This window comes from Sarcophilus harrisii, chromosome 3 (genome assembly GCF_902635505.1).
Source record: "Sarcophilus harrisii chromosome 3, mSarHar1.11, whole genome shotgun sequence".
Taxonomy (NCBI): Eukaryota; Metazoa; Chordata; class Mammalia; order Dasyuromorphia; family Dasyuridae; genus Sarcophilus; species Sarcophilus harrisii.
Genome location: NC_045428.1, coordinates 561,592,527 through 561,618,158, shown reverse-complemented (window position 1 = coordinate 561,618,158; position 25,632 = coordinate 561,592,527). Strand labels below are relative to the sequence as shown.

General features: G+C 47.2%; 1 protein-coding gene across 4 annotated transcripts in view; it reads right to left on the bottom strand.

The window, feature by feature from the left end:
• Nucleotides 1–25,632, bottom strand: part of HSPG2 (heparan sulfate proteoglycan 2) — a 157,461-nt gene that overhangs the window by 23,957 nt on the left and 107,872 nt on the right. For all 4 annotated transcript variants that reach the window (XM_031962659.1, XM_031962660.1, XM_031962661.1 and 1 more), the window contains 26 exons: nt 25,353–25,479; nt 24,246–24,391; nt 23,798–23,942; nt 22,543–22,694; nt 21,558–21,705; nt 21,153–21,304; nt 20,810–20,945; nt 20,549–20,700; nt 19,144–19,291; nt 18,742–18,893; nt 17,713–17,848; nt 17,220–17,371; nt 13,356–13,503; nt 10,620–10,771; nt 9,485–9,626; nt 8,594–8,745; nt 7,369–7,504; nt 7,000–7,151; nt 5,906–6,047; nt 4,914–5,065; nt 4,604–4,751; nt 3,147–3,292; nt 2,681–2,831; nt 1,486–1,637; nt 1,176–1,323; nt 888–1,031 (listed from right to left, as the gene is read on the bottom strand). In XM_031962659.1, the coding sequence (XP_031818519.1) occupies nt 888–1,031; nt 1,176–1,323; nt 1,486–1,637; nt 2,681–2,831; nt 3,147–3,292; nt 4,604–4,751; nt 4,914–5,065; nt 5,906–6,047; nt 7,000–7,151; nt 7,369–7,504; nt 8,594–8,745; nt 9,485–9,626; nt 10,620–10,771; nt 13,356–13,503; nt 17,220–17,371; nt 17,713–17,848; nt 18,742–18,893; nt 19,144–19,291; nt 20,549–20,700; nt 20,810–20,945; nt 21,153–21,304; nt 21,558–21,705; nt 22,543–22,694; nt 23,798–23,942; nt 24,246–24,391; nt 25,353–25,479 (3,811 nt within the window). The remainder of the gene's footprint in view (nt 1–887; nt 1,032–1,175; nt 1,324–1,485; nt 1,638–2,680; nt 2,832–3,146; nt 3,293–4,603; nt 4,752–4,913; nt 5,066–5,905; nt 6,048–6,999; nt 7,152–7,368; nt 7,505–8,593; nt 8,746–9,484; nt 9,627–10,619; nt 10,772–13,355; nt 13,504–17,219; nt 17,372–17,712; nt 17,849–18,741; nt 18,894–19,143; nt 19,292–20,548; nt 20,701–20,809; nt 20,946–21,152; nt 21,305–21,557; nt 21,706–22,542; nt 22,695–23,797; nt 23,943–24,245; nt 24,392–25,352; nt 25,480–25,632) is intronic.

Genomic DNA, 25,632 nt, shown 5'->3' with positions numbered 1-25,632 from the left:
ATGATGGAGCTCGGAGGGCCCTTAGAACCCGGGATGATGGAGCTGGGATCCTTGGGAACACATCTTCACCAAGCAGACCCCGCATGAAAAGCTCCAGTGCTAATGGACTCTCACTGCCTGGGACTTTCCTGGGCCTTTTGTCAGAAGAATCTCACCCAGTCTTACAGGAGCAAAAATCCCTTGTCCCAATCCCAGCAAAGAACCCGAGGTCTCTCGTTGAGGGCTTCTAGTGATGGACATTCGCTACCTCTGAGCGAAGTCTATTTGACTTCAGTTTCTCTCTGTGGCTCCTGGTTTTGGTCCCTTGGGCCAAGTGAATAGGCGGTGACTACAGGGGCAAGGCAGGCGGCCCATTGTACAGATGGGGAAACCGAGGCAAACAGAATCATGTGACTGGCCCAGGGTCACCCAGCCAGGTAGTGTCTGGGGCCAGATTTAGACTCGGGCTCCAGGTCCAGCGCTCTGTGCACTATGGCGCCCCCTTGTGTCCTTGAGACCAGTCGACCAGTCCCCTCTGTCTAAGGGGCAGCTGGACATGGGGGCCTGTATTTGGTCTGATGGAGAAGGCTGAGCTCGGTGCAACCCCTAGTGCCCACACAAGGCCGGCTCCTGGAAGCACATGGACAGCCTTGTGCCCCATTGGAGGCCGTGCCTCTGAGCCCGGTGGTCTCTGACCCTTGGGCTTCTGCGGGATGAGCCTCCCGGCCCCCTCCCCTTACTCTCCGGGGGTATGTCTGCCCCTCAGACTCTCCCTGGGCTCCCGGGCCCCGCAATGTGACCGGGGAGGCTCCGGCCCGGCCAGCCCCAGGCTGGCCCAGTAAGGGCCCATTTCTGCTGCGCAGGCCCCCCCACAGTGTCCGTGCTCCCGGGGCAGCCCCGCTCCTCACCTTCCAGATCCTGGTTTCGGGCCATCTTCCACTCGATGCTGATGGGGGCCGCCCCGTCATGGATCAGGCATTTGAAGGTGGCGTCCTGGCCCTGCTGTACCGTGGCACTGGGGGGGTCGATGGAGATGACGGGGCTCTGGAGGCCTGGAGAAAAGGCAAGCTTAGTGGGGGGGGTGGGATGGAGGAGCACGATCCTGGTGGGGGGGAGTCCCAGCGAGGCGGGGGAGGGCGCCTCACTCAGACGGGCCGTTGCGTCAGCCCTGCCCAGTTTGTGGGGTCCCCACTCACGGTAGGACTCGGCAGTCGAGGCGGAGGGCAGCACGGCAATGGTGAAGGAAGACTCCTGGGGGGGGCCAGAGACGCCGACCACCTGGCACACGTACTCGCCGGCGTCAGTCCGAGACACCTGGTACAGCCTCAGGTGGGAGCCATGGACCTGGTGGGGAAGGGGCCCGAGACAACACTGAACTTGCCGCCTCGCTCTGGCCCGCCCTGCCCCCCCAGGTTTCTCTGGGACGCTCCCGCTGGGCTTGGGGAAGGAGGGGAAGGTTCCCACGAAGCCCCGGGAAGGGCCTAGGCCGGGCCAGGGAAGCCATACCTGGTGTCTGGTGGGGAGGGTCCCCCCTCTCTTATACCACGTGACTTGGGAATGAGGCTGCCCAGGGACCACGCAGTTCAGATCCACTGTGTGCCCTTCGGTCACTGATGGGGTCGAGGACTCAATTCTGATGGGAATGAAGGTGGCGGCGGCTGTGGGCACACACAGAGAGTTAGGGCAGCAGGAGGTCCCTCTCACAAAGTCCGGGCTCAAGTCATCAATCCAATTCACTTGGGAGTTAAAGCTGGAGGGAAACTCGGCGGTCATTAAGCCCCATCTCCTCTTGGGACCAAGGACAAAACCAAGGTTGGGGAAGTGAACGACTGGTTCCAAGATGCTCCCTCCTTCTTCCCTCTGAGAGGACCCTCCATTTCCACTGGGTTGCGCCTCGGATGCCCGTGGTTGTTGGGATTAGAATGGGAGCTGAGGGTAGGCACCGTAGTTTTCCTGCTTTGTATCACACAGTAGGCACTTTAATGAATGAGTGTTGACTGACTGGCTTAGGTGAGTCTTCTGACTTCCTAATCCAGCCCTGTCCCTACTGCCACTCCAATAAACAAGCATTTATCAAAGGAAGATGCAGTGGTATAAGGGGTAGAGACCGGCCTCGGACTGAGGAAGACCCACATTCGAGTCCTGGTTCTGATATCCATGAGCATACTAGCTGTGCTGGGGTAGCTGGGTGGTACGGTGAATGGACTCTTCCTAATAAGGGACAAGACCTTCCTGAGTTCAAATCTGACCTCAGATACTTACTAATGGGTGACTCTGGGCAAGTCACGTGACCCTGCTTGCCTCAGTTTGCCTATCTGTAAAATGAGCTGGAGATGGAAATTGCAACCCCTCCAGTATCTTTGCCAAGAAAGCCCCAAACAAGGGCATGAAGAGTCAGACATGAGCATTGGCAATTTGCTTAATCTGAGTATAAGAGTAGAAACTGCAGGTGGATGGCTGATCTGCATCAGTGGGGTGCTTTTCCACGTGGGGAGTTCCCATACCACCTAATTCACCCCCTAGATGGGGAGATGCAAAGATAAAGACGAATGGTACCTGGGGGAAACCTAGAGATCCATTCTGCGAAGCTCTTACTCAGCCCGGTCCAGCTTGTTCTGGAAGGTCCCCGCACCCCAAGCCCCAGAGTCAGCAGCAGTCCCACCCCTGACTCTTCTGGTCATCGCCACCAGGAGGTACTCACTGGGGATGGCGGAGCCAGAGCCGGAGCCCAGACTTCTGATGGTGACCACGATAGAAGCCTCTTGGGGGCTGGCGCCCCCGAGCACGCGGCACACGTACTCGCCAGAGTCGGCCGGAGACGCCTGGTACAGCCGTAGCCGGGAGCCGTGGATCTGGGCAGGGACGAGCAGGGTGGAAGGTCAGCAAGCACTCGGAGAGAGCGGAGGGTGACTGAATTTCTCGGGTCCTTTGACAGGCGTGCGACCCTGGGCCATCTCACCCAGCGCCCTTGATCCACCTGTGACTGGTGACCCTGACTCCCTGCGCTCTCCGGGCTCTGTCCTTTCCATCAGTGCTCACTTAGTGACCCCCTGCTCTGTGGGCCTCAGACCACTTCTTTTCCCAGCAGGATCGGAGCAGACCCACTGGTGGGGGGCTTTCTCTCTGATTCCCCCCTCTCCCTCCCTCCGTCTCTCCAATCCCCCAACCTGGTGCTTGACAGGGAGGCTTCCCCCGCGTCTGTGCCAAGAGACCCGGATGTGGGGCTGTCCCGCCACCACGCAGTTGAGATCCACAGTCTGTCCTTCGGCCACCGATGAAGAAGAGGACTCAATCCTGACCGGCGGGATGACGCCTGAGACGGGGCACAGAGAGTGGATCAGTACCCAGAGATCCTCCCCTTGGGTCCAGCTCCAGCCCCCTCCGTTCCCCTCAGAGCAGCCCAGGCTCTCTAAGAATGATGCATCTGCCTGTGGCCCTACATTTTAATGGAGAGGTGGGGGAGGCAGTGGGTGTGAAGGGCGCAGGAGGGAGAGGGGTTGGACATATTCTGCTCGGCCTGAGAGAGAACTTGGAGCAACTGGAAGAGGATAAAGTGTAGCTCACAGAAACTCCGAGGAGCCGTAGCCCCAACCCCCTCTCACAGAGGAGTCTCCAGAGCAAGGCTACTTACATCGCCTTTTAGAGTTCCAGGGGTTCCCTTGAGGACAGGGGTGATGCTTTAATGGCACTGGCCTGAGCTCCCCCCTGGAGGGCTCTACCCCTACATAGTATGAGCTGAGAATAATTTTCATCAGCTGCTCTAGAGTAACTTTTATTTATTAATTAAATAGAGGCTTTTAATTTTCAAAATATATATGCAAAGAGTTTTCAACATTCACCTTGCAAAACCTTGTGTCCTAAATTTAGCTAGTCTAGAGTAACTTTTATTTAGTAATTAAATATTGGCTTTTTATTTCCAAAATATATGGAAAGATAAATTTCAACATTCACCCTTGCAAAATCTTGTGTCCTAAATTTAGTTAGTCGAGAGTAACTTTTATTTAGTAATTAAATAGTGGTTTTTTATTTTCAAAATATATGCAAAGGTAGTTTTCAACATTCACCCTTGCAAAATCTTATGTTCTAAATTCTCCCTTCTTCCCCCCCATTTTCTCACTTAGACAGCAAGTAATCTAATATAGATTAACATGTGCACTTCTTCTATACATATTTCCACATTTATCTTGCTGCACAAGAAAAATCAGGTCAAAAAGGGAAAAAAGGACAAAGAAAACAAAAAGCAAGCAAACAATAACAAAAAAAGGTGAAAATACTATATTGTGATCCACATTAAGTTCCCATAGTCCTCTTTCTGGGAGTAACTTTTAGAAAGGGGTATTCACTAAAAGGTGATATGGAAGAACAGATTTGGTAATAATTGTTGCCCCAAAGTCAACTGGGCTACTTTAGGGAGTAGTGAATTCTTTGTCATTGAAGGATTAGAAGCAGAGGCTGGAATGAGACATTGTAAAGGGGGCTTCTACCCCAGAATGAATTGGAGTTAATGCTCTCTGAGATTCTGTTTTGGTTCAGAAGGCAGCTTCAACCATATTTCTTGTCTCTTTCCCTTGCACTATTCCCCACTCCCTTAGTGACCCACTTTTCCCAGTGCTGGGCCCCTTACCTGGTATAGGACCAGAGTTTGGATGAGCAGGCTCAATGGTGACAAGGACAGAGGCTTCTTGGACGCTGGAACCACTGATCACCCGGCACACGTACTCGCCTGAGTCGGCTGGAGATACCTGATAAAGCCTCAGCTGGGAGCCATGGACCTGAGCCAGGAGTAAGAGAAATCAGACAGAACATGAACAAGTTGTTGAGACCTCTGGACCAAGTCTTCCTTGAATTGGAGATGAGAGCTTGGGTAAGGGTCCTTCCTGGCTGAAGGAAACTGCAAACCCATGTCTACCCTTCAAGCCGAACGTGCCCCATACCTGGTGCTGTGCTGGGAGGCTGCCCCCACGCTTGTACCATTTGACCTGTGCATGGGCCTGTCCAGAAACCAGACAGTTCAGGTCCAGGGTTTGTCCTTCGGCCACAGAGGAGGAAGAGGATTCGATCCTGATAGGAGATGTAAGTCCTGGAGCTGAGGGCAGAAAGGGGGAGTCACTGAACCACAGACTGAGAGCTAAGAAGTGACTTTAGGGGCCATCAGGCTTAAATTCCCTTATTTTCAGGAAAGTAAACCAAGTCTGGGAGTGATTTGCCTGGTCTGAGCAGGGTTTGAACTCAAGTCTTCCTAACACTACAATAACACGAGTCAAGGGCATGGCTCACTTTGGGTGTCCCAGGCCAATGCTGCCGATTGAAACTAGAATGTTGCTTTTCTGGGACCCTGGAGCAGTTGCTCTGGAGAGGTGGAAGAAGGGGAATCAAGGCATTTTCCCCCAAACAAGTGACCTAAAAATAACCAGACCAAGGTCTTATATTGTTTTAGAATCGATATTTTTAAATCACTCTCTTATCAGTCCTGAAAAGGAGGCTTCATATTGTTTTACAGTGGATATTTTCAAATATCAATATTGGGAAGGAGGTAGGACAGAAATCACAGATTTAGCACAGGACAGGACTTTTAGATCCTTCTAGGGCTTCTTAGCCCAACTCTGATATTATACAGATGAGGAAACTAAAGGCAAGTGACTTTGTTTAAAGTTACGGAGGAAAATCTAAATCTAGGACTCTTTGCTCTCACTTTACAGAAGAGGGAAAATGAGACTCAGGTGAGACAAAGACAAGCTAGGATGAACATCCAGGTTGCCCAAGGCTTGATTAGCTTCTAGCAGTGGAACGTAAGCCCCTTTAAGGCAGGGACTCATTCATTTTTGCCTTTGTCTTCCCAGTCCCTCTAAAAATGCCCAACACAAAGCAAACCCTTGCTAGGGCATTGGTAGAACTAGTGAATGGACAGACTTAGGGTGAGACTCACAAGAGGGATTGTTGGGGTTGCTGGAGGGGATGGATATCACTATGGAAGTTTCCTGAGCTTCAATGTTGTTGTTAGCCTGGCACACGTACTCTCCAGAATCAGCTGATGATACCTGATTCAGCCGGAGGCGGGAGCCATGAACCTGAGATGGAGGAGAGAAGGGGGCAGAAGAGAAGGCTGATGGAAGGATGTCAAAGGTGGAGCTTCCTCCTTGCCTCCCCTTTCATACTCTGTTAGCCATTGATAACCCCAGTCACCAAGATTCACAGATTATCAGAACAAGAACCTATAGAGAGCATCCAGTTCAATCTCAATTTCTTTTTCCCTTTTTTGATGACTAAAACAATCAGGGAAGGCTTCAAGTATAAAATGGGATTTTGAAGGGTGAGATTTGCTCTCACACACACACTAAACCTTTTCTCTACTTCATTCCTTGTTGTCTGATCCATTCCTATTCTCATTATGTTCCTTGATCCATTCCTATTCTCCCCATCCTTCTTTACCAACTCTTGCCTCACATGCTTCCACACCCAGCTCTGACCAGTTAGCAACTACCTAGCCGATCCTTGGTTTTACAGGTGAGAAAACCGAGACCTGGACAGAGGAACTGCCCTGAGGTCACATAGCAAGTGAGCCTTGGATCCAGGCTCCTGATGTCTGATTTTGAGAGCAGAAGTCTTACCCTCAAACTGTTTGTGGCCGGAAATTTACAACTAATGAGACGCCCCAGGTCTAGGGGACAAATTATAGCAGAAAACAAACAGATTCATGAGTCTCCTGATAACAGGGTCCCAGATTTAAAATTGGAAGGAGTCTTGGAAGCCATGGAGTTCAACACCCATATTTTACAGATGAAGAACTTAGGCCGAGTCAACCATATAAGTGCCTAAAGAGGGGTTTGAACCTGGTCTTTCTGATTCCAAGCTTAGCGCCCTGACCACTGCACATCTTGAATCTTAAATCTTATTCTCTCCAGACCTGCTTCTGTTTTCCTCTGACCTTCTTCCCATTTTTCTCCCTTCTCCCTTCCTAGGCCCTCAGCTCCGACTTAATGGTCCTTCTTATAATGAGATTGTCCCTTGCCCATCCTGTACCTGATGGCGGGCAGGGAGGCTGCCCCCTCTCTTATACCACGTCACTGTGGCTTGGCTCTGCTCGGGGACTACACAGTTGAGATCCAGGGTCTGCCCTTCAGTCACCACTGGAGAGGAAGATTCAATCCTGATGGGAGGGGTGATGCCCGAGGCTGCAAATAGAGAACCAAAGGCAAGGCTGCTAATGGTAATTCTGAGGGTGCTGATTTTTCCCAGTATAGGACTGCCCCTGGGGCTTGTTTGCCATGCCTAGATCAGTTTTTCCACAACCCAGCTGAGACCACTGAAGGTGGTCCCAACGGCTGACCACTAGTCAGCCCCTAACCCCAGCCCAATGTAGAATAGGTAAGAGGGAGAAGGGGGCCTTACAGTGGGAGGAGCCACCACCCTGGATGGTAACGATGAGCGAAGATTCCTGGGAGCCGGCCCCATTGCTGACATGGCATACATACTCTCCAGAGTCGGCAGGGGTGACCTGGGGGATCCGTAGTCGAGAGCCCACAATCTGGGGGAAAGAGAGACAGACTATCCAGAAACTAGCAATACTGTAACTTCCCAGGGGCCAAGCAGAGGCAGTACCATCCTCCAGATAGATAAGGGATCAGAGATCAACATATTTTGTCTTGTGGACTAGTAATTCGAAAGAATTTTTCCTTCCTTCCTTCCTTCCTTCCTTCCTTCCTTCCTTCCTTCCTCTCTCTCTCTCTCTCTCTTTCTCTCTCTCTCTCTCTTCCCCTCCCTCTCTCTTCTTTCTTTCTTTCCTCCTCCCTCCCTCCCTTTCTTCCTTTATCTTTCCTTCCATTCTTCCTTCTTCCTTTTTTTTTTTTTTTTTTGAGGCAATCAGGATTAAGTGACATGCTCAGAGTCACACAGCTAGTAAGTGTCTGAGGCTGGATTTGAACTCAGGTCCTGACTCCAGGGTCATGCATTATTCACTACACCACCTAGCTGTCCCAATTAGTAACTTAAATGGTAAGTTTTAATAAATACTATGAGTTGCTTTCAAAAACTTTTTTTTTTTTTGCTATGCATTTATTGGAGTTGGTTCATAGTCCTTTGAGTAGAATGTAAGCCCCATGAAAGCAGGTCCATATAATTTTTTTATCCAGCCCTGTTCTACTGAGAGAGATCATTACTCCTATTTTGTATATCACAGACTTTAGGATCTTAGAGACTGCTTAGTCTGGGAGTTCTGAGTCTTTTTGGTATCCTGGGCCATTTGGGCAAGGCTAGGAAAGTCTCTAGACCCTTTCTCTGAATCATGTTAAATTAATAAAATAAAAGACTTGGATTAAAAGGAAACAGAGCACGTTAAAATGCAGTCATGAAAAGATTAATAAATCAAGTTTGAGAATCTCTGGGCTAGTCCAACCCTGTTTAGACTGATGAGTGTCAAGAGACACCATGCCCTTGTCCAAGGTCCAGATGTCTCATAGTGCTGATGGAGACTCCGGTCTCTTGACTTCTGGCCTGCTGCCCTTACTAATTAAAAGGTGTGGGATTCAGAATGTGGCTCACTTGCAAACCTGTGTTCCCTGTCCCCTCCTCCCTCTATCCAGAATTTCCTTCCTCTGTTTCCCTGAGACCCTCGTACCCGATGTCGAGCTGGAAGAGTGCCTCCACGCTTGTACCACGTGATGGTATGTGGCGCTTGACTAGTCACCAGGCAGTTGAGGTCCAGCGTCTGTCCGTTGGCCAGGGAGGAAGAGGAGGACTCAATTCGGACAGGATACACAACACCCTGGGCTGGGGGGGAGAAAGGGGAATGGAAGGATAAGAATGCAAGAGAGACTCAAGCTGAGTGGACATGGGAAACGGACCTGGAAGAAGTGTGAGATCATAGATGCAGAGCTGGAAGAGACTTCAAGGCCATCAAGTCCAACGTCATTAATTTTTAGATAAGGAAACTAAGGCCCAAAGGGATTAAGTGTCTTGCCTAGGGTCACATAGCTACTAAGAGGCAACAAGTAGTAAAGTAAAATATGAAGCCAGGTTTTCCTGACTCAAGGATATTGCTGTGTCTCCTACACCAACATCTATTCTGATCCTTTTAATTTATAGACAAGGAAGCCTACATCTAAGTGACTTGATCAAGATCAAAGGGGTAGCAAATAGCAGGATTTGAATCCAGGCCTTCTGCCTTCTCATCCAGAGTTTATTCCTAATAATAATGACTAGTATTTATATGACATTTTAAGATTTGCCCAATATTTTACTTATATTATCTTCACAATAATACTGTGAGGAAGGAGCTATAATCATTCCCATTTTGCAGATAAGAAAACTGAGTCAGAAAGATTTTGTGTAGTGTCACTCAGCTCATTTGAATTCAGATCTTCTTGACTCCACAGCCAGAACTCTACCCACTATGTGCCCTAGCTGCCAAGTAGAGACCAAGTTCTTGCCTATGAGATGATGTAGAGCCTGGATAACTCCTCCCCAGCCTCGTACCCCAAGACTCCCCATCTACCCCGAGTAGACTCACGGTGGAAGGGGCCTGGACGCTGCTGTTGGATGGTGATGAGGACTGAGGCCTCCTGGGGGCCGGAGCTGCCAATCACCCTGCACACATACTCGCCTGAGTCAGCTGGGGTCACCTGCAACAGCCTCAGTCTGGTGCCATGGACCTGAGTCAGGGTGGGATGAGGCGAGGTTGAGAAGCAAACGGGAGACAGAAGTGCTCACAATTAGCCTCCTCTTCTCTACTCCTCCTCATGAGGAGCTGAAGCCTGCTGAAGTCCAATTCCATTCAATCCCAACATATACAAGCAGGGAATGTTAGACCTGGTATTCCAAACCACGTGTTCTGGATGCAGATCCAGTGAATTCAGCTGGAGAATTCTGTTGGTTAGGTATCCTTTCCCTAAAAGTTCTTTTGGGAAACAATCTCCCCCTCCTCAGATTTTAATGGAATCCTAAAGTCATGGGTCTCTCCTTTGCCCAGTCATATTTTTAAAAATTCTAATTCTCCTTACCGTCCCTAGGATGGACATAAAGCAACCTCTCACAGGTGTGATGGTGTTATTAATCAGTATAAAGGCTTTGACCTTCCCCGTTTTTCTGCACTAAGCCTTTTGGAACATCCTCTACATGTTGTTTCCTCCAATAGACTATATATTTCTTGAGGGCAGGGATTGTTTCTTTTTCTTTCTATATTTGTAATCCCAGTTCCTGGCACAAAATGTTTGTGGATCCATAGCAGAATATAAGTTCCCTGAAGAAAGGGGCACTAACTTCCATCTTGTATAATCAGTGCTGAGGACAGTGTTCATGGCAGGCACTTGAAACATTTCTATTAAAAAGACTTAACAAGGGCCAGGGACACAATCAAGGCCCTTTGGTACCAGGCAGCTACTTGCACTGGCTTCTGAGATTCCCAGGCTCCAGTACAGGGACTCTTGGGCTTCCAACCTTGGAGCTCAGCAGCAACTCATTGGCCCAGCAGCTGGAATAAGGCCCAGATTGGCTTGCGTCCATCCCCTCCCCCAAACAAAATAAGAGGGCCCCCTTTACCCCCAATGCTGCCATATATTTGGGTTTCTGGTACCTGCCCTAAGATTTCCCTCTCTTCCTGACAAACATGGGGCTGAGCAGCCACAGCTGACCTCATCCTTTCTTACCTGATGCTTGCTGGGGAGGCTGCCACCGCGCTTGTACCAGGTAACCTGGGCATGGGCCTGTGCAAAGACCAGACAGTTTAGCTCAAAAGTCTGTCCTTCTGTGATGGAGGAAGAGGAAGACTCGATCCTCACTGGGGGAGTGACTCCGAGGCCTGGAGAACAAAGGAATTAAATCAGAATTTGCAGCCGGAGACAATGGCAAGCAGGAGTTAAGTCTGTGAGGACAGTGGGAGCTCCTAAGTGGGAAGTGAGAACAATAAGAGCTAACAGTTCTTTAGCTTTCTAAGGTTTGAAAAGTGCTTTACATATATTATCTTTTTTGAATCTCATTTGACATGAAAAGGTCCCCATTTTACAGATGAGAGACTAAGACTGAGACACTTGTCCCTTGAGACTTGAGAATAAGTGATTATTTGTCTCAGGGTTGCTAAAATTTTAATAAATTTCCAAAGTTGGATTCAAATTTGTGTCTTTTTTGACTCTAAGCCAAGCTCTAACCCCTGCACTACTGAAATGCTTATAAGATTGTGTGGTGGAAAGATTTCCAGACTTGGGAGTCACAGAATCATAGAATGAGTGGCGACAGATTTACAGGTCATTTCTTTGAACTCCATCTTGTGAAAGAGGAAATGGAAGCTCACATCAGCAAAATCACTTGCCCCCAAACTCACAGGGATAATAGCCATCCTGTGACCCTATTCTCCATCACTTCAGCTGCCCTCTCCCCACTATATATACTCCTCCTCCGGCCATATTGTGTCGCCCATTAGAAGGTAAGCTTTGAAAGGGCAGGGCTGCCTTCCTTAGGTGTTTGTATTCCCAGACTTAGCATAATGCTTGGCCTTTAGTGGGTGTTCATTAAACAATAAGTAATATGTAGGAATAATAAATTAATAAATCAATAAAATTAAATACATGCTTATTACTGACTAATAATTCCAGTAGAAATGGGATTCAGACCCCAAATTCAGCACTACACTTTTCACAGTTTCACAGTATAGAAACCTGGCTTTGACACTTATGTATTTAACTATACACCCTTCAAAGCCTTGGTTTCCCCATTGATAAAAAGATGGTCCCTGGCATGACCAACATATTAATAGTGATGGAGAATACTTTGTAGACCAACAGTGCTAGAGAAATGGAGTCTGGAGACTCCCTACACAAAGGCAGTCCTGGGTTTTTGAAGGACCAGCCTAAGGGATCATAGATTTAGAGCTGAAAGGGATTCTGAGTGCACTGAGTTCAACTTTTCATTTTTCAGATGAGAAACTGAGGAACAGACAAGTTAAGTGACTTGCTCAGGGTCACATAATTAGGAAATGAGTGAGGCAGGATCTGAACTCAGATCTTCTGGACTCCAAATTCAGTGATCTAGTTATTCCTCCATATTCCTTTCTCAAAATATTCTACAGAAGAAAGCTTAGATTTAGCATCAGAAGGGAACTTTATTTTTTTTTTCTGTGGTATAATTTTTTTTTATTAAAACCTTTTATTTACAAAACATATGCATGGGTGATTTTCCAACATTGACTGTTGCAAAACCCAGAAGGGAACTTTAGAGGACACCTAGCCTCCCTTTCCAGATAACTGATTAGAGAAAGGTCATCTAGCCTCACTTTATAGACAAATGATTAGAGAGAGGCCATCTAATTTCCTTTTATATACTTTATATACTGAGCCTCACTTTATAGACAAATGAGAGAGTCCAACTAGCCTCACTTTACAGACAACTAATTAGAGAGAAGTCATCTAGCTTCTTTTTACATACAACTGATTAGAGAGAAACCATCTAGCATCACTTTACAGACAATTGATTAGAGAGAGGCCATCTAGTCTCCTTTTACATAGAACTGATTAGAGAGAAGCCTTCTAATTTTTATATACAACTGATTAGAGAAACTCACTTTATAGATAATTGATTAGAAAGAGGCCATCTGGCCTCCTTTTACATACAACTGATTAGAGAGAGGCCATTTAGCCTCCTTCTACATAGAACTGAGTAGAGAGAGGTCACTGAGTCTCACTTTATATACAACTGATTAGAGAGAGGCCATTTGGCCTCCGTTATAGACAGATTAGAGAGAGGCCATCTAGCCTTCTTTTACACACAATTAATTAGAGAAAGTCCATCTAGCCTCATTTTTGGGGGGGGATTGGTGAAATGATTTGTCAAATGTCACAAAAGTGGCTGTGGAGATTTTGCCATGGCATCCAGGGGCCCTCTGTAGGTATATAGTAATGGGAAATAAGCTATGGCAGATTCTACCAATCAATTCATCAAACATTTATTAAGCACCTACTACATTCCAGGCATGGTGCTAAGTGGAGATAGAAAGTCCAAACTGAAGACTTCATTTTAAGAGCTTATATTCTATTAAACCTGAAAAACACAAACTCCAGAAACAGGGGATCTGGGATCCATGCTGTGGATCTACTCTGGGGGAACTAATGTTAAGATCTGGCCAAGGATAATACAAGATGAGCAAGTCCAGATTTGAATCAGTAGTGAGAAGATGAGTGTTGATGAACTCATGATCTACCAGATACTGAAGCATTGTGACTGGTGATGACCCAAGCCAGGCTAGAAGGCTGCCTGGTCCTGAGCTTCACCAGTCCCCTAACTCCACTACCACAGGGTAGGTAAATTCCCCAAGCATGGGCCAGGGAAGGAGCAGGGCAGCTCTGGATACCCATGGGATCTGGGAGAGTCCTTCCTTGACGCAGGGCCCTTACCAGGAATGGAGCCATGGCTGGACCCTTGGGCCTGGATGGTGACCAGGACAGAGGCTTCCTGGTGGCTGGAGCTGCCAACCACTCGGCACACGTACTCTCCGGAGTCAGCTGGAGACACCTGGTACAGCTTTAGCCGGGAGCCGTGCACCTGTTATCAAGGATGAAGGAAGAGAGGATTAAAAAAGGACTCAGGACAGAAGGATGACATAGAGATAGATGCAGAAGCTGGGTAGTGGGACTGATGAGAAACAATTCACATCCTCTCGTTTCCTGAACATTGTCTACCTTTCTAAGTGCCGTGGAAGCTGCTGATGCTTCTAGCCCATCTTGACCTCCAACTCTCTTAAGATCCTGGCCGTCCATATCTACTTTTGAGATTAGACTAAAATATATTCAGTGACTTCCTGTCAAATATAACCACACACTCCTCTGCCAGTCATCCCAGAGTTCTACAATGTGGCAGCACCCTACCTGTCTTTTCAACCTTATTTCTTCTCACTCACCTTCACTTATCACCAAATTTTTTGGCCCTCTGTCTCCAGAAGCACCTGGTGTTTTTCCATCTCTGTATCTTCCCTCATGCTCCCTTTCTCTTCTCTTGGTCTACAGAAAACCTTACTTCTCACTTTCTTCTTAATTCTCCATAATCTTGCTTCTGACCTCATCATCCCACTAAGATCCCCTTATCCTCAAAGCTAAAAATGATTTCCTAATTGCTAATTAGGATGATCATTTTTTCTCATTCCTTTTCCTTCTTGACTCTGTGGCAACAGCTGATGTTGTAGATCATCTTCCTTTCTATATATTCTCTTCTCCCTACCCTCCCATGAAATTGCTTTCTCTGCTCCTTTTCTTACTTGACCACTTCTTTTCATTTTCCTTTACTAAATCTTCATCCAGGTCATGCTCACTGACCCAGGTCTCTGTTCTGGCCCTCTTCTTCTATACTGTTTCATCTTTTATGTTTTCTTAAAATTTTAACATTAATTTAAAAAAATTTTCAGTTTGCAATTCTTTCCCTTTCTCCAATCCTCTCTTACCCATTGATAAAGCAAGCAACAGAGTACCCTTATATATATATATATATTTATATACTTTTATTTCTTTATTCCATCATTCATTCATTTATTTATCTATTTATATAAAGTAATGCAAAGTATACTTTCATGTCAGTCATGTTGGGGAGGCAAGCAACAAAAATAAAGTAAAAAAGTCTGCTTTCATCTGCATTCAGAATCTATCAGTTCTCCCTTGGGAAATGAAGAGCATTTTTCCTTATGGACCCTTTGGAACTGTCATGGATCATTGAATTCACCAGAGTAATTAAGTCTCTCATCCCAGGGATCCATTAGCTTCCATGAGCTCAATTATCTCTATTCAGATAACCCTTAGATCTGATATCCAGTCCTAATCTCTCTATTGAACTACAAACACACATTTCCAACCACCTCTTCAACAGTTGAAACTAGATGTCTTATGTTATTGTTTTTCAATTATTTCTCAATTGTGTGTCTTTTCATGACCCCATGGGTGTTTTTCTTCGCAAAGATACTGGAGTAGGTTGCCATTTCTTTCTCTGGTTCATTTTACAAATGAGGAAACTGAGGCAAATGGGATTACCCAGGGTCACACAGCTAATTGAGTACCTGAGGTCAGATTTGAACTCAGGAAGATGAATCTTCTTGACTCCAAGTCCTTTGTTCTATGTATGCATTATGACACTACCCAGCTACAGCTGTCCTATGGGCATCTCAAAAGTAACAGTCTAAAACAGAACTCATTATCTTGTCCCCACACCACTCCCTCTCAGACTTTTCTCCTAGTCATCCAAGCTCACAGCCTCAAATTCCTCAATTCTTCACTTTTAGGGACGCCACTTAACAATTTGTTGCCATATCATGTCATTTCTACCTACAAATCACTCACAAAGCCACCATCCAAGCTCTAGCTGGGTCACTTCTTCCTGGACTATTAGGAGAATCTCCTAATTAGGTCTCCTTAAAAAGGTTAAGTCTCTCTCCTCTCCAAATCCATCCAAAATAATTTTCCTAAAGCAAGAATCTGACTACATCTGCTTCATTCAAAAAATTTCAGTGGCTCCCTAGTACTTCTAAAATTAAACATAAAATTCTCTGATGGATGGATTAAATATTGGCATTTGAGACTCTTCCTGACCTGTCTCTAACTTATCCTTTGAGTCCTCCTCTCCTCCAGAGTGCTTTGAGCCATCTAGACCAACTTGCTTTTATGTGAACATGACACTGCATCTCCCATCGCAGTGCTTTTGCCTGGGCTGTGCCTCATGCTATCCTTCTTTCTCATTGCCTCTTACTTGTCCAGGCTTCCTTCAGAACTAAGTCTAGCCTGCACCTTGTGCCAGAGGCCCTTCCTAGTCCTGCCAGTATCTTTCCCTCCATCTAATCTGTAAATATCTTGCATGTACCCGTTAATTTACTGGTTGTCTCCCTCACTGGCAGGCCTTGAAGGCAGGCCAGCACACAAAAGGCACTTAAATTGATTAAATATTAACTATTTATTAATTGATTTATTGACTGCCCTCTAAAGAGAATTTGAATGTCATCTCCTTTAGAGAATGATCTTCCTCTTATTCCTTTGCTCCATAAAAACATTTTCCTTCCGACTCATGTAACACTTGTCTCTGCCCAGTTCTATAATGTTTCTATTATTTGTAAAGTTGTCTTTTCTTTCCTGATTGACTAAGTTCAATGAGGGTAAGAATCAAACCTTCTCTATCTTTGTACCTTCCCTTGGGTTTAGCACAGTGTTCTGTACACAGCTGGTGCTTAATAAGTGTTTGTGGAAAGAATGAATGAATGAGAGCACAAATCTTATTAAGAATGGCAAAGGCAGAGATGTATATCAAATTCTTCACAGGCTTGGTAGTAACAACAAACTGAAAACAAAGAGGGTGTCACAACAAATTGTGGTATATGAATATAATGGAATATGATTACGCTATAGGAGAAAGCAAATTCAAGGAGTTTAGAAAAACATGTAAAGATTTATAGAGATTAATGCAGGATGAAATCAGAAGAAAAATATGCACAATGAATCAAATAATTTAAATGAAACCAATGCTAAAAGGTAGTTGAGTTCTGTTTCACTGGAAGGTTCCACTTCTCTAGGACGTAAGATGAAAATACATTTCCCTTTTCCATGAAGGTGGGGAACTATGGGTAAGGAATGTTGTATACATTGTCATTAAATTTGTGGATTTTTAGTAGAGATTAATGCAGGATGAAATCAGAAGAAAAATATGCACAATGGATCCAATAATTTAAATGAAACCAATGTTAAAAGATTGTTGAGTTCTGTTTCATTGGAAGGTTCCACTTCCCTTCGACATAAGATGAAAACACATTTCCCTTTTCCATGAAGGTGGGGAACTATGGGTAAGGAATGTTGTATACATTGTCATTAAATTTGTGGCTTTTAAAAAACTGTTACTTTTTTGTTGCAAGGAAATGCTATGATGTAAAAACAAAAGGAATTCATAAAGCAACAAATTATGAGTGACTGAAAATCTGATCTGTCTGGAGGATACCCTCAGTAAGAAGGTCCCAGCTATAGAAGGGTGATCTCTATGGGACCAGAGGTCCTGGGGAGGAGAGCAAGCCCAGCCACAGTATTTGGAGCTGGACTGAGTATGTCATATCGAATCCACTCCTTTCATTTTACAAAGAAGGGAACTTGACCCAGAGAGTTACTCAGAGGATTGCCCAAGAGCATCCAGATGCTGATTGTAGAGGAGAATTTGAACTCAGGTCCTCTGAGTCCAGAGCCAGATATTTTTGGATTCCACCATTCGTGCGCCTTCCTCTCATTGTCCCTGAGTGCCCTTACCTGGTGCTTGGCCGGGAGGCTGCCCCCTCGCTTGTACCAGGAGACCTGGGCGTGGGCCTGGCCTGCCACAATGCAGTTCAGATCCAGGGTCTGTCCTTCGGCCACAGAGGAGGAGGACGACTCGATCCTGATTGGAGGCATGATGCCCTGGGCTGGGGACACAGAGATCTGGTTGGGTTGGAGCAGAGCCTCTCTGGGCAGGCTGGGACAGGACAGTGGGGCCCACCGGACCTCTGTGTCCTAGCGGGGAGATAGAAACTAGAAACAGCGTGATTTAGTGGAGTGGGCAGGGCTGGTCTCCGGGGGGGAGACAGCCACCTTCTAGGGCTCAGCCTTCATCTCTAAAATGAGAAGACAAGGTCTTTTTTCAACTTCACATTTTTTCCTTACAATGTCTGAGGGCCGGAGACCGATTCAGAAATACATTGGCCCTGGCAGGAGTGGGAAGGGGAGAACTTCCCCAGCACAGACTGGAGGACGCTGGGACCCTCACCAGGCCTGGAGCCTTCAGGCTCGATGGTGACCAAGACCGAGGCTTCCTGAGTGCTGGAGCCGCCCACCACCCTGCAGACGTACTCTCCAGAGTCAGCTGGGGACACCTGATGCAGTCGCAGCCGGGAGCCGTGGACCTGGGCAGCAGGACGTGAGAGAGGAATGACTGGAGTTCTCAGGCTAAGGCCCCAGACTCTGGGGGAGGGGAAGCTCCCTCCTGAGCAGGGACTGACTGCGGAGAGACTCGGGGTCTCCTGACAAGGGACTCAGTGCAGATTGAGACACACAGCTGATGAACATACGCACACGTGCACACACTCCACCTATATGCACACAGTATATACACTTGTACACACACACACATATCTACAATATTACATATATATGTACCACACACGTACAGCTATATGTATGCATGCACACATGTGTGTAAACATATATGTGTCTATACAGTCAACATACATATTTGGAATAGTCCATGTAGGAACTTGTTTTGTGCACACACAACTAATACATATACACACATGTATTCACACAGTACATCCAGGTGCACACACACACACAATACATGATCCCATATTTATGTATCATGTGTGTACAGCTTTGTACACACATACATAGGTGTATACACACACATTCAATACGCACATTTAGAATAGTTCACATAGAACTTGTTTTGTGCACACACACATCATACATATACACATGCATGCAGAGGCACATATATACACACAATATTATACACATATGTACCATGCATGTACAGCTACATGTGTGTGTTCATACACACATTTAGAATAGCCCATGTAGGAATTTGTTTTGTTTGATTTGCTATAAGGTTTTTTTTTTTTCTTTTTTTATTCAATGGGGGAAGGGAGGTAGGAGAAAGAAAAATATGGCATTTTATTCACTCTAAAAAAGATGCAAACAACAAGGAGGAACTTGGGGAACCCTGGAGGGGGCACAGAGAGTGCCCACTCCCAAGCCCCCTGTACCTGCCTCTCCCAACTTGCCTCGGAGAGAGCCATACCTGGTGCCGGGCAGGGAGGGCGCCGCCACGCTTGTACCAGGTGACTTGGGCGTGCGCTTGCCCTGTGATGATGCAGCTCAGATCCAGGGTCTGGCCTTCGGCCACAGTTGAGGAAGATGACTCAATCCTGATTGGGGGTGTGACGTCCTGGCCTGGGGACATAGAGAAAAGGCTGAGGAATCAAGCGCAGCTTTTTCCAGCAGAGAGATGGGGCAGGAGGGCCAGGATAGAACCATGGAGACGGGGGTCTCCCTGATGCCCCAGGGCAGCCCCAAGGACCACCCTTGAGGTGGGAAAGAATGGGGTGAAGATTCCCGACGCCAGCCAGAGAAGAGGGTCCTAGGAAGGATTTCACCGGTGCTGGCCAAGGTTCTGAGATCTCCCTGACCCTTGGCCACTTACCTTGAGAAGGGCCATGCAAAGAGCCCTCGGGCTCAATGGTGACCAGGACTGAGGCTTCCTGGGGGCTGGAACCGCTGACCACCCGGCACACGTATTCTCCTGAGTCAGCTGGAGACACTTGGTGCAGTTGCAGCCGGGAGCCATGGACCTGATCGGGAGACAACTCAACTCAACTAGATTCAACAAGTTTTTATGAAAGTGCTAGGCAATGTGCTAAGGACCAGAGACTCAAAATCAGAGTGGTTCCTGCCCTGCAGGAGAGTGTGTTCTACTAGGTGAGGGAGAACAGGATCTAATCTCTCCAAATATATATATACACATACACATGAAAAATAAAAACAAAGTAAATTGGGGGATTGGTGAGCACTAATAATAGGGAGAATCAGAAAGGCTGCTTGAAAGAGATGACCATTATAGCACATATTTAACTTGTATCAGATTGCTTGCTGTCTTGAGGAGGGGGAAAGGAAGGGAAGGAGGGAGAAAAATTTGAAATACCAACTCTTACAGAAATGAATGTTGAAAAATATCTTTACATGTATTTGGAAAAATGAAATAATATTTTTATTAAAGCTTTTTATTTTAAAAATACGTACAGATAATTTTCAACATTCACCCTTGAAAAATCTTGTGTTCCCCCCCAAAAAATACTATTGAGAAAAAGGAAAAAAAAAAGGAAGAGTTGGCCCTTGAAGTTTTGAAGCTAGAAAGTGCAGAGGGACAGCCAGGGCAAGCATCTGGAGGTGGGAGGTGACATGGGGAAGAATAAGTCGACCAGTTTGGCTCCAGTGTGGAGTAAGGGAAGGGCACCAATGAGGGCTGCAGTGAAAGGATTTAACGGGATTTGTACATGGTCCTAGAAGCAATAAGGTGCCATTTAAACTTCCTGAGTCCATGAGTGATGTCATAAGACTTCAGAAGCATCTTTTTGGGAATTGTATGAAGGATGGATTAGAGAAGGGAGAGGGGAGAAGCAGGGGGGCCCATCAGGAGGCTACTGTGGGCATCTGGGCAAGAGGTATAAAGTCTGATGAGGGTGGCAGCCGGGTGGGTGGAGAGGGGATGCAGCATAGAGGAGGGGTGGACTGAAAGGCAGCAGGACAGAATGATGACTCATGGAGGCTAAAGTTGCTTCCCTGCCCTCTGGCCTTCTGAAGCCACTTGTTAACAGCTCAGTGCCTCGGACCTGACTACAACTGTCAACCCTTCCATGTCCTCATGGCATCCACTTTGTGGCTTGATATCCCTGTGTGGGCTCAGTCCGACCTGCCCAGAAGGCACTAAGCTATCTTCAGGGACACAGGTTAGTGAGATTGCACACTTCTCTCCTAGGTGATGCTATGGGGTGGGCAGGAGAACCCAGGACAACGGAGAGTCCCCGTGTCCACCTTTCCTGAGGCCATACCTGGTGTCTGGCTGGAAGGTTCCCTCCTCGCTTGTACCAAGTGACCTGGGCAGGGGTCTGCCCAGCCACGACGCAGTTCAGAACCAGGGTCTGACCCTCAGCAACGGTAGAAGAAGAGGATTCGATCTTGATGGGGGGAGTGGCACCCGGGGCTGGCGAGGGGGCACACAGAGAGCTGTTACCAGCTGTGGCAGGGCTCCAGTTACCCAGCCCAGTGCCCATCGGTGCCCCGGTGAGCCAGACCCCTTTGCTTTGACTTACGGTAGGAGAAGCTGGCGCCCTGGGCTCCTGTAACTGTGACCGTCAGGGAGGCCTCCATGCCGTTGGCCGCACGGCACACGTACTCACCAGCTTCAGCCGGCGTGGCATGGAAGATGTACAGCCGGGAACCACGGACCTGCAGAGGCAGCCGTGAGGAGGCAAGGCAGAGAGCCCAGGAGCTTCCTCTCTCAGGCTCCCATCTTTCAGTCAACAATCCTTAAAGAAGCACTTCACGTGGGCCAGACACCAGGCTCAGTCCCGGAGAGGCCGAGAAGAGCCTCTTCCCCACTCCCCAGGCCCTCTGGCCCCTGTGATGGACTTTTTTGGCAGAGGGATCCTGTACCTGGTGCCGGGCAGGGAGGCTGCCTCCTCGCTTGTACCAAGTGACCTGGGCGTGGGCCTGCCCAGCAACCACACAGCTCAGATCGACCGTCTGCCCCTCAGCCACGGTTGGGGATGAGGACTCGATCCGGATCGGTGCCGGGGTGGCTGGGGCTGCGGAGACAGATCATGGAAGGACATCAGTCCAAGAATCAAAGGAAGGCAGGGAAGCAGAGACAAGAATGGGGAAAATGAGGAGGCTAGAGAGACATAAGCAAGAGACTAGAAAGGGGAATTTGAAGATGGAGAGTGAACGGGAAAGAAGCAACCAAGGGCAAAAAATGAAGCAATGAATCAGAAGGTGGAGGGAAGCTGGATCCCCGGGATGGCAGGAGGAACCCCATCCCTTTGCCCCTAATCTCTTCACCTGGGATGGAGCCATCGTTGGAGCGGGAAGGTTGGACGGTGATGATGAGGGAGGCTTCGTGGGCACGGGAGCCTTGGACCACACGGCACACATACTCTCCAGAGTCAGCCGGGGTTACCTGGTACAGTCGTAGCCAGGTGCCATGGTCCTGCACAAGGGGAGGAAGGAGGGAGGGAAATGTAGGACAGGAGGGAAAAGAAATCCCCTCTGGACTATCCACAGGGTTCCCAGAGACAGGAGAAATCTGTGGTTCCTATCTGGGTTCTGTCACTAACAATGTCCTTTCCTGAGCTTCCATTTCCTCATGGGAAATGAGAAGTGGTTCATACTTGTAATCCCTATCTCATGAGCTGGTTGTGAAGGCAGTACTTCGTAAAACTTAAATATTTTGTGCAAATTGGGGTAGCAGGAATAAAGGCAAAATAGTGTAATGTCTTATTTGTGCAAATTGGGGTAGTAGGAATAAAGGCAAAAAACCCAACTGTCTCAATTAGTAGTTGAAAATAATTGTGAAAAGCAATATCCTCCACAACAACACATTTCAAGAAATTTTGTGACAAATCATGCATAAATATGAAAATCACCAATTATTTTATGAATAAGTATAAGGTATCCCAAGAGCATTAATGGCCTGTATACAGATGTTACCCTATTTTATTGTATTTTTAAAAATTCTCTGTATTAATATAATGTGACAGAACTTACATAGAATTTTACAAATATTATCTCATTTGATCTATGCAACAATTTTGGGATAGAGGAGCTATTATTATTCCCATTTTACAGATGAGAAAACCGATTAAATGATTTGTCCCATCATGCAGTTAGTTAGTGCCTGTAGCAGGCATTTGAACTTAGGTCTTCCTGACTCCAAGTCCAGAGTCTTAATTTCCTCATCTGTAAAATGAGTGGATCTGACCAAAATTCTAAATTCTGTTTCAGCTCAAATCCTAAGGGTCTGCTCTCTGACGTGCTTCTCCCCTACCTGGCGCCGGGCAGGGAGACTGCCGCCACGCTTGTACCACGTGACCTGGCCATGGGCCTGTCCGGTGACCACGCAGTTCAGATCCACAGTTTGTCCTTCAGTTATTTCTGTAGAGGAGACCTCAATCCTCATGGGGAAGCTGACGCCAGAGCCTGAGGACAGACAAGTGGGTCAGAGAGCTCCCTGTCCTTGCAGCAGACTCCTGTCTCCAGGCTGGTAGTGCCCTGAGGGCGGGTCCCTGGGATATGCCAGAATGGGGCAGCTGGCTGGCTGTGTTGGCTGAAACTGGCCTGGGGAGGGTTGGGCCCAGGCAGCTCTGCTGCCCCTGGGGACCTGGTCAGGGGCATTAGGAAGTTTCCCTCCCAACTCAGAACCTCCTTTTCAGTCCTTTTTCTCAGAAATGTCTCATTGCCAATAGTTTTCCACACAAAGGAAACTTCCTACTTAGATCATACATATCTTCCATTCCAAGACATTTAGAAACTTCCTAATAAAGGGCTCAGCAAACAAAATAGTGGTTTTGGCATCTGAGGTCCTTTCTAATCTGGCTCTTCTTTACTTTTCCAAGATTATTTCACGAGGCTACTTTTCCTGGATTCTAGAATCCATACAAACTGGATTACCTGTTTCCTCACCCTCAATTGTCTCTCTCACTTTACTCCCACTATCCCCCCAGGCCTTCAATGGACTTCCACCCGCACTGTGACAACCATCCATTGAAGCCCTCCCTTTCCTTTCAGAACTGGAGTAGAATCCCCCTCTTGTATGAAGCTTTTTCTGACGCCAGGGTCTTTCTCTTGGAGTTTTTCCCCTAAAATTCTGTTTGGGTTTTTCTGGAACACCTCTAACATCTGAATCCGTTACCCAGTGATTTCTCTTTTCAGAGTGATGGCTATTTGAGCATCTCCCCTGCACAGAGCAAAAGGCCTGATGTGAGAAGTCACTTAATAAAAGTTTGGGAATGAATCAGACAGTGTGGGGCAATGGCCAAGGTCTTTGACAGATCAACTCAAAGGAGCCAAGCAACTTCATTTTATTTCCTCCTAAGCTAGACCAAACTCTCCATCCCTCCTCCTTTTATTTTGGCCCTTCTCCTTCTCCTAAGGTTAGAAGAATTACGAACCTCTCCAAAAATCCCTGGATTTACAGATCAGGGAACATCTCTCAGAGCTCATCAGACTTCCGCCCCAGAGAACCCATGTATCCTGCAGCTTCGGGTCTGTCCCTAGCTTGTTCCACCATCATGGTCCCTCACCTTGTGAATGGCCAGGACTGCCATGATGGGAGACAGAGATATCAATGGAGGCTTCCTGGTGGCCTGCGGTGCCCTCAAACCGGCACACATATGTGCCTGAGTCTGCTGGAGTCAATTGGTATAGCCGCAGCCGGGTGCCATGAGTCTGAGGAGGGGGAATTAAAAGATAGTGTGGAAGAAGAGGTTATCCCATGCCCTTTGATCCCCAGTACCACAAAGTCTTAGCCCTAGGCCCCTTCTACATTCCATTATGTCCTTCTACCAATTTCCCAAATCAAGGCTCCCTCTTCCAAGTCCATTTCCATGTGACTTTGCTCCCCTCACCCCCCAAAGTTCTAGGCCCCTTGCTACATTCCATTATGTCCTTCCACCAATCTCCCAACCACAAGGCTCCATCTTTTAACTCCCATTTCCATGTGACTTCCCTAAGAGGGATTTCCAGAAGTACCTGATGCTGAGTAGGGAGGCTCCCACCACGCCTGTACCATGTGACCTGGGCGTGAGCATGACCAGTGATCACACAGTTCAGATCTACAGTCTGCCCTTCAGTCACTGAGGGGGAAGAAGACTCGATCCTCATGGAGGGAACAGTGCCTGAGTCCGGAGGTTCAGAATGAATGTGAAGATCGTTAAATCGTTGAAAGGATCAATCAACCAACAAACAATTATTAAGTGTCTACTAAGGGTTCATGCAAAGCACTGGGAGCATCAAAAGTCAATTAGTTTATATATCCCCCAGTTTAAAGCGCAGCAAAGTATAGTAGAGAGATTGCCAGACACAGGAAGACCTGAATTCAATTCTTGTCCTGGACACTTGCTAACCTCAGCTTCCACAACTGATAAATGGGCATCTACCTCAGAAGGTGATTGTGTGGATAAAATGAGATAAAAGAGCAAGCTCCTGCAATCACTATATAAATGTGAGGTAGGAGTTTTGTAGATAAAAAAAGGGAGGCAAGTGTCAAATCAATAAATAAATCAACAAGCATTTATTAAGCACCTACTATGTGCAAGGCACCATGCTGGGTTCTGGGGTTATAAAGTAAAAATATAATGTTTCTGTCCTCAAGAAGCTGTCAAGTATCAGATCAGTAAATAAACAAGCATTTATTAAGCACCTACTCTGTACGAAACACCATGCTAGATGCTGGGGCTATAAAGGCAAAAATGTAATAGTTTTTATCCTCAAGAAGCTTACATCCTATTGGGGGCAACCACAGCTACATATGTAAATATAAAGAGAATATAAAGAAATAAATAAAGGACTTGCAGGTGGCAAGAGCCAAGATGTGAGGTCATGTTCTAACTACAAATCCACAGCTCTTGTTGTTGGCCCACAGTGATGCTCACTTGGAAAAAGGGGATGGGGAGAGCTAGAGAAAGGCTAGGTGGTCAGGTCTTTGGTGTGGCCCCTTTAGAGGAGCCCCTGCTTCTCTGTCTCCCTGAGTCTATGTCCAGGCCAGATCTCCAAGGAGCACCTCAGCCCTGCCACTAACCTACCAGGCCTCAACTTTGGCCAGTGCTTCCTGGGCAGTCATCCCTGCCCACCCCATACCTGGCACAATCACCACTTCCATGCGGGCCTGGGCACTTCCTGTGAGGGTGTTAGAACTGCACACGTAGATGCCAGCATCAGCAGCTGTTGCATCTGGGATGAACAGCATGGTGTGTTCGACACGTGCCTGCAAAGTCCAAGCAATGGGATCAGAGAGGAACAGAATGAGACCCTACAGAACAAAGTGTGATGTTTGGGGTCTGGGCAGAGGAGAGGGAGAAGTGGACCGATGAAAGCAGAAGGGAATTTTGCAATAGTTTAGGGGATATAGAAAAGAGGG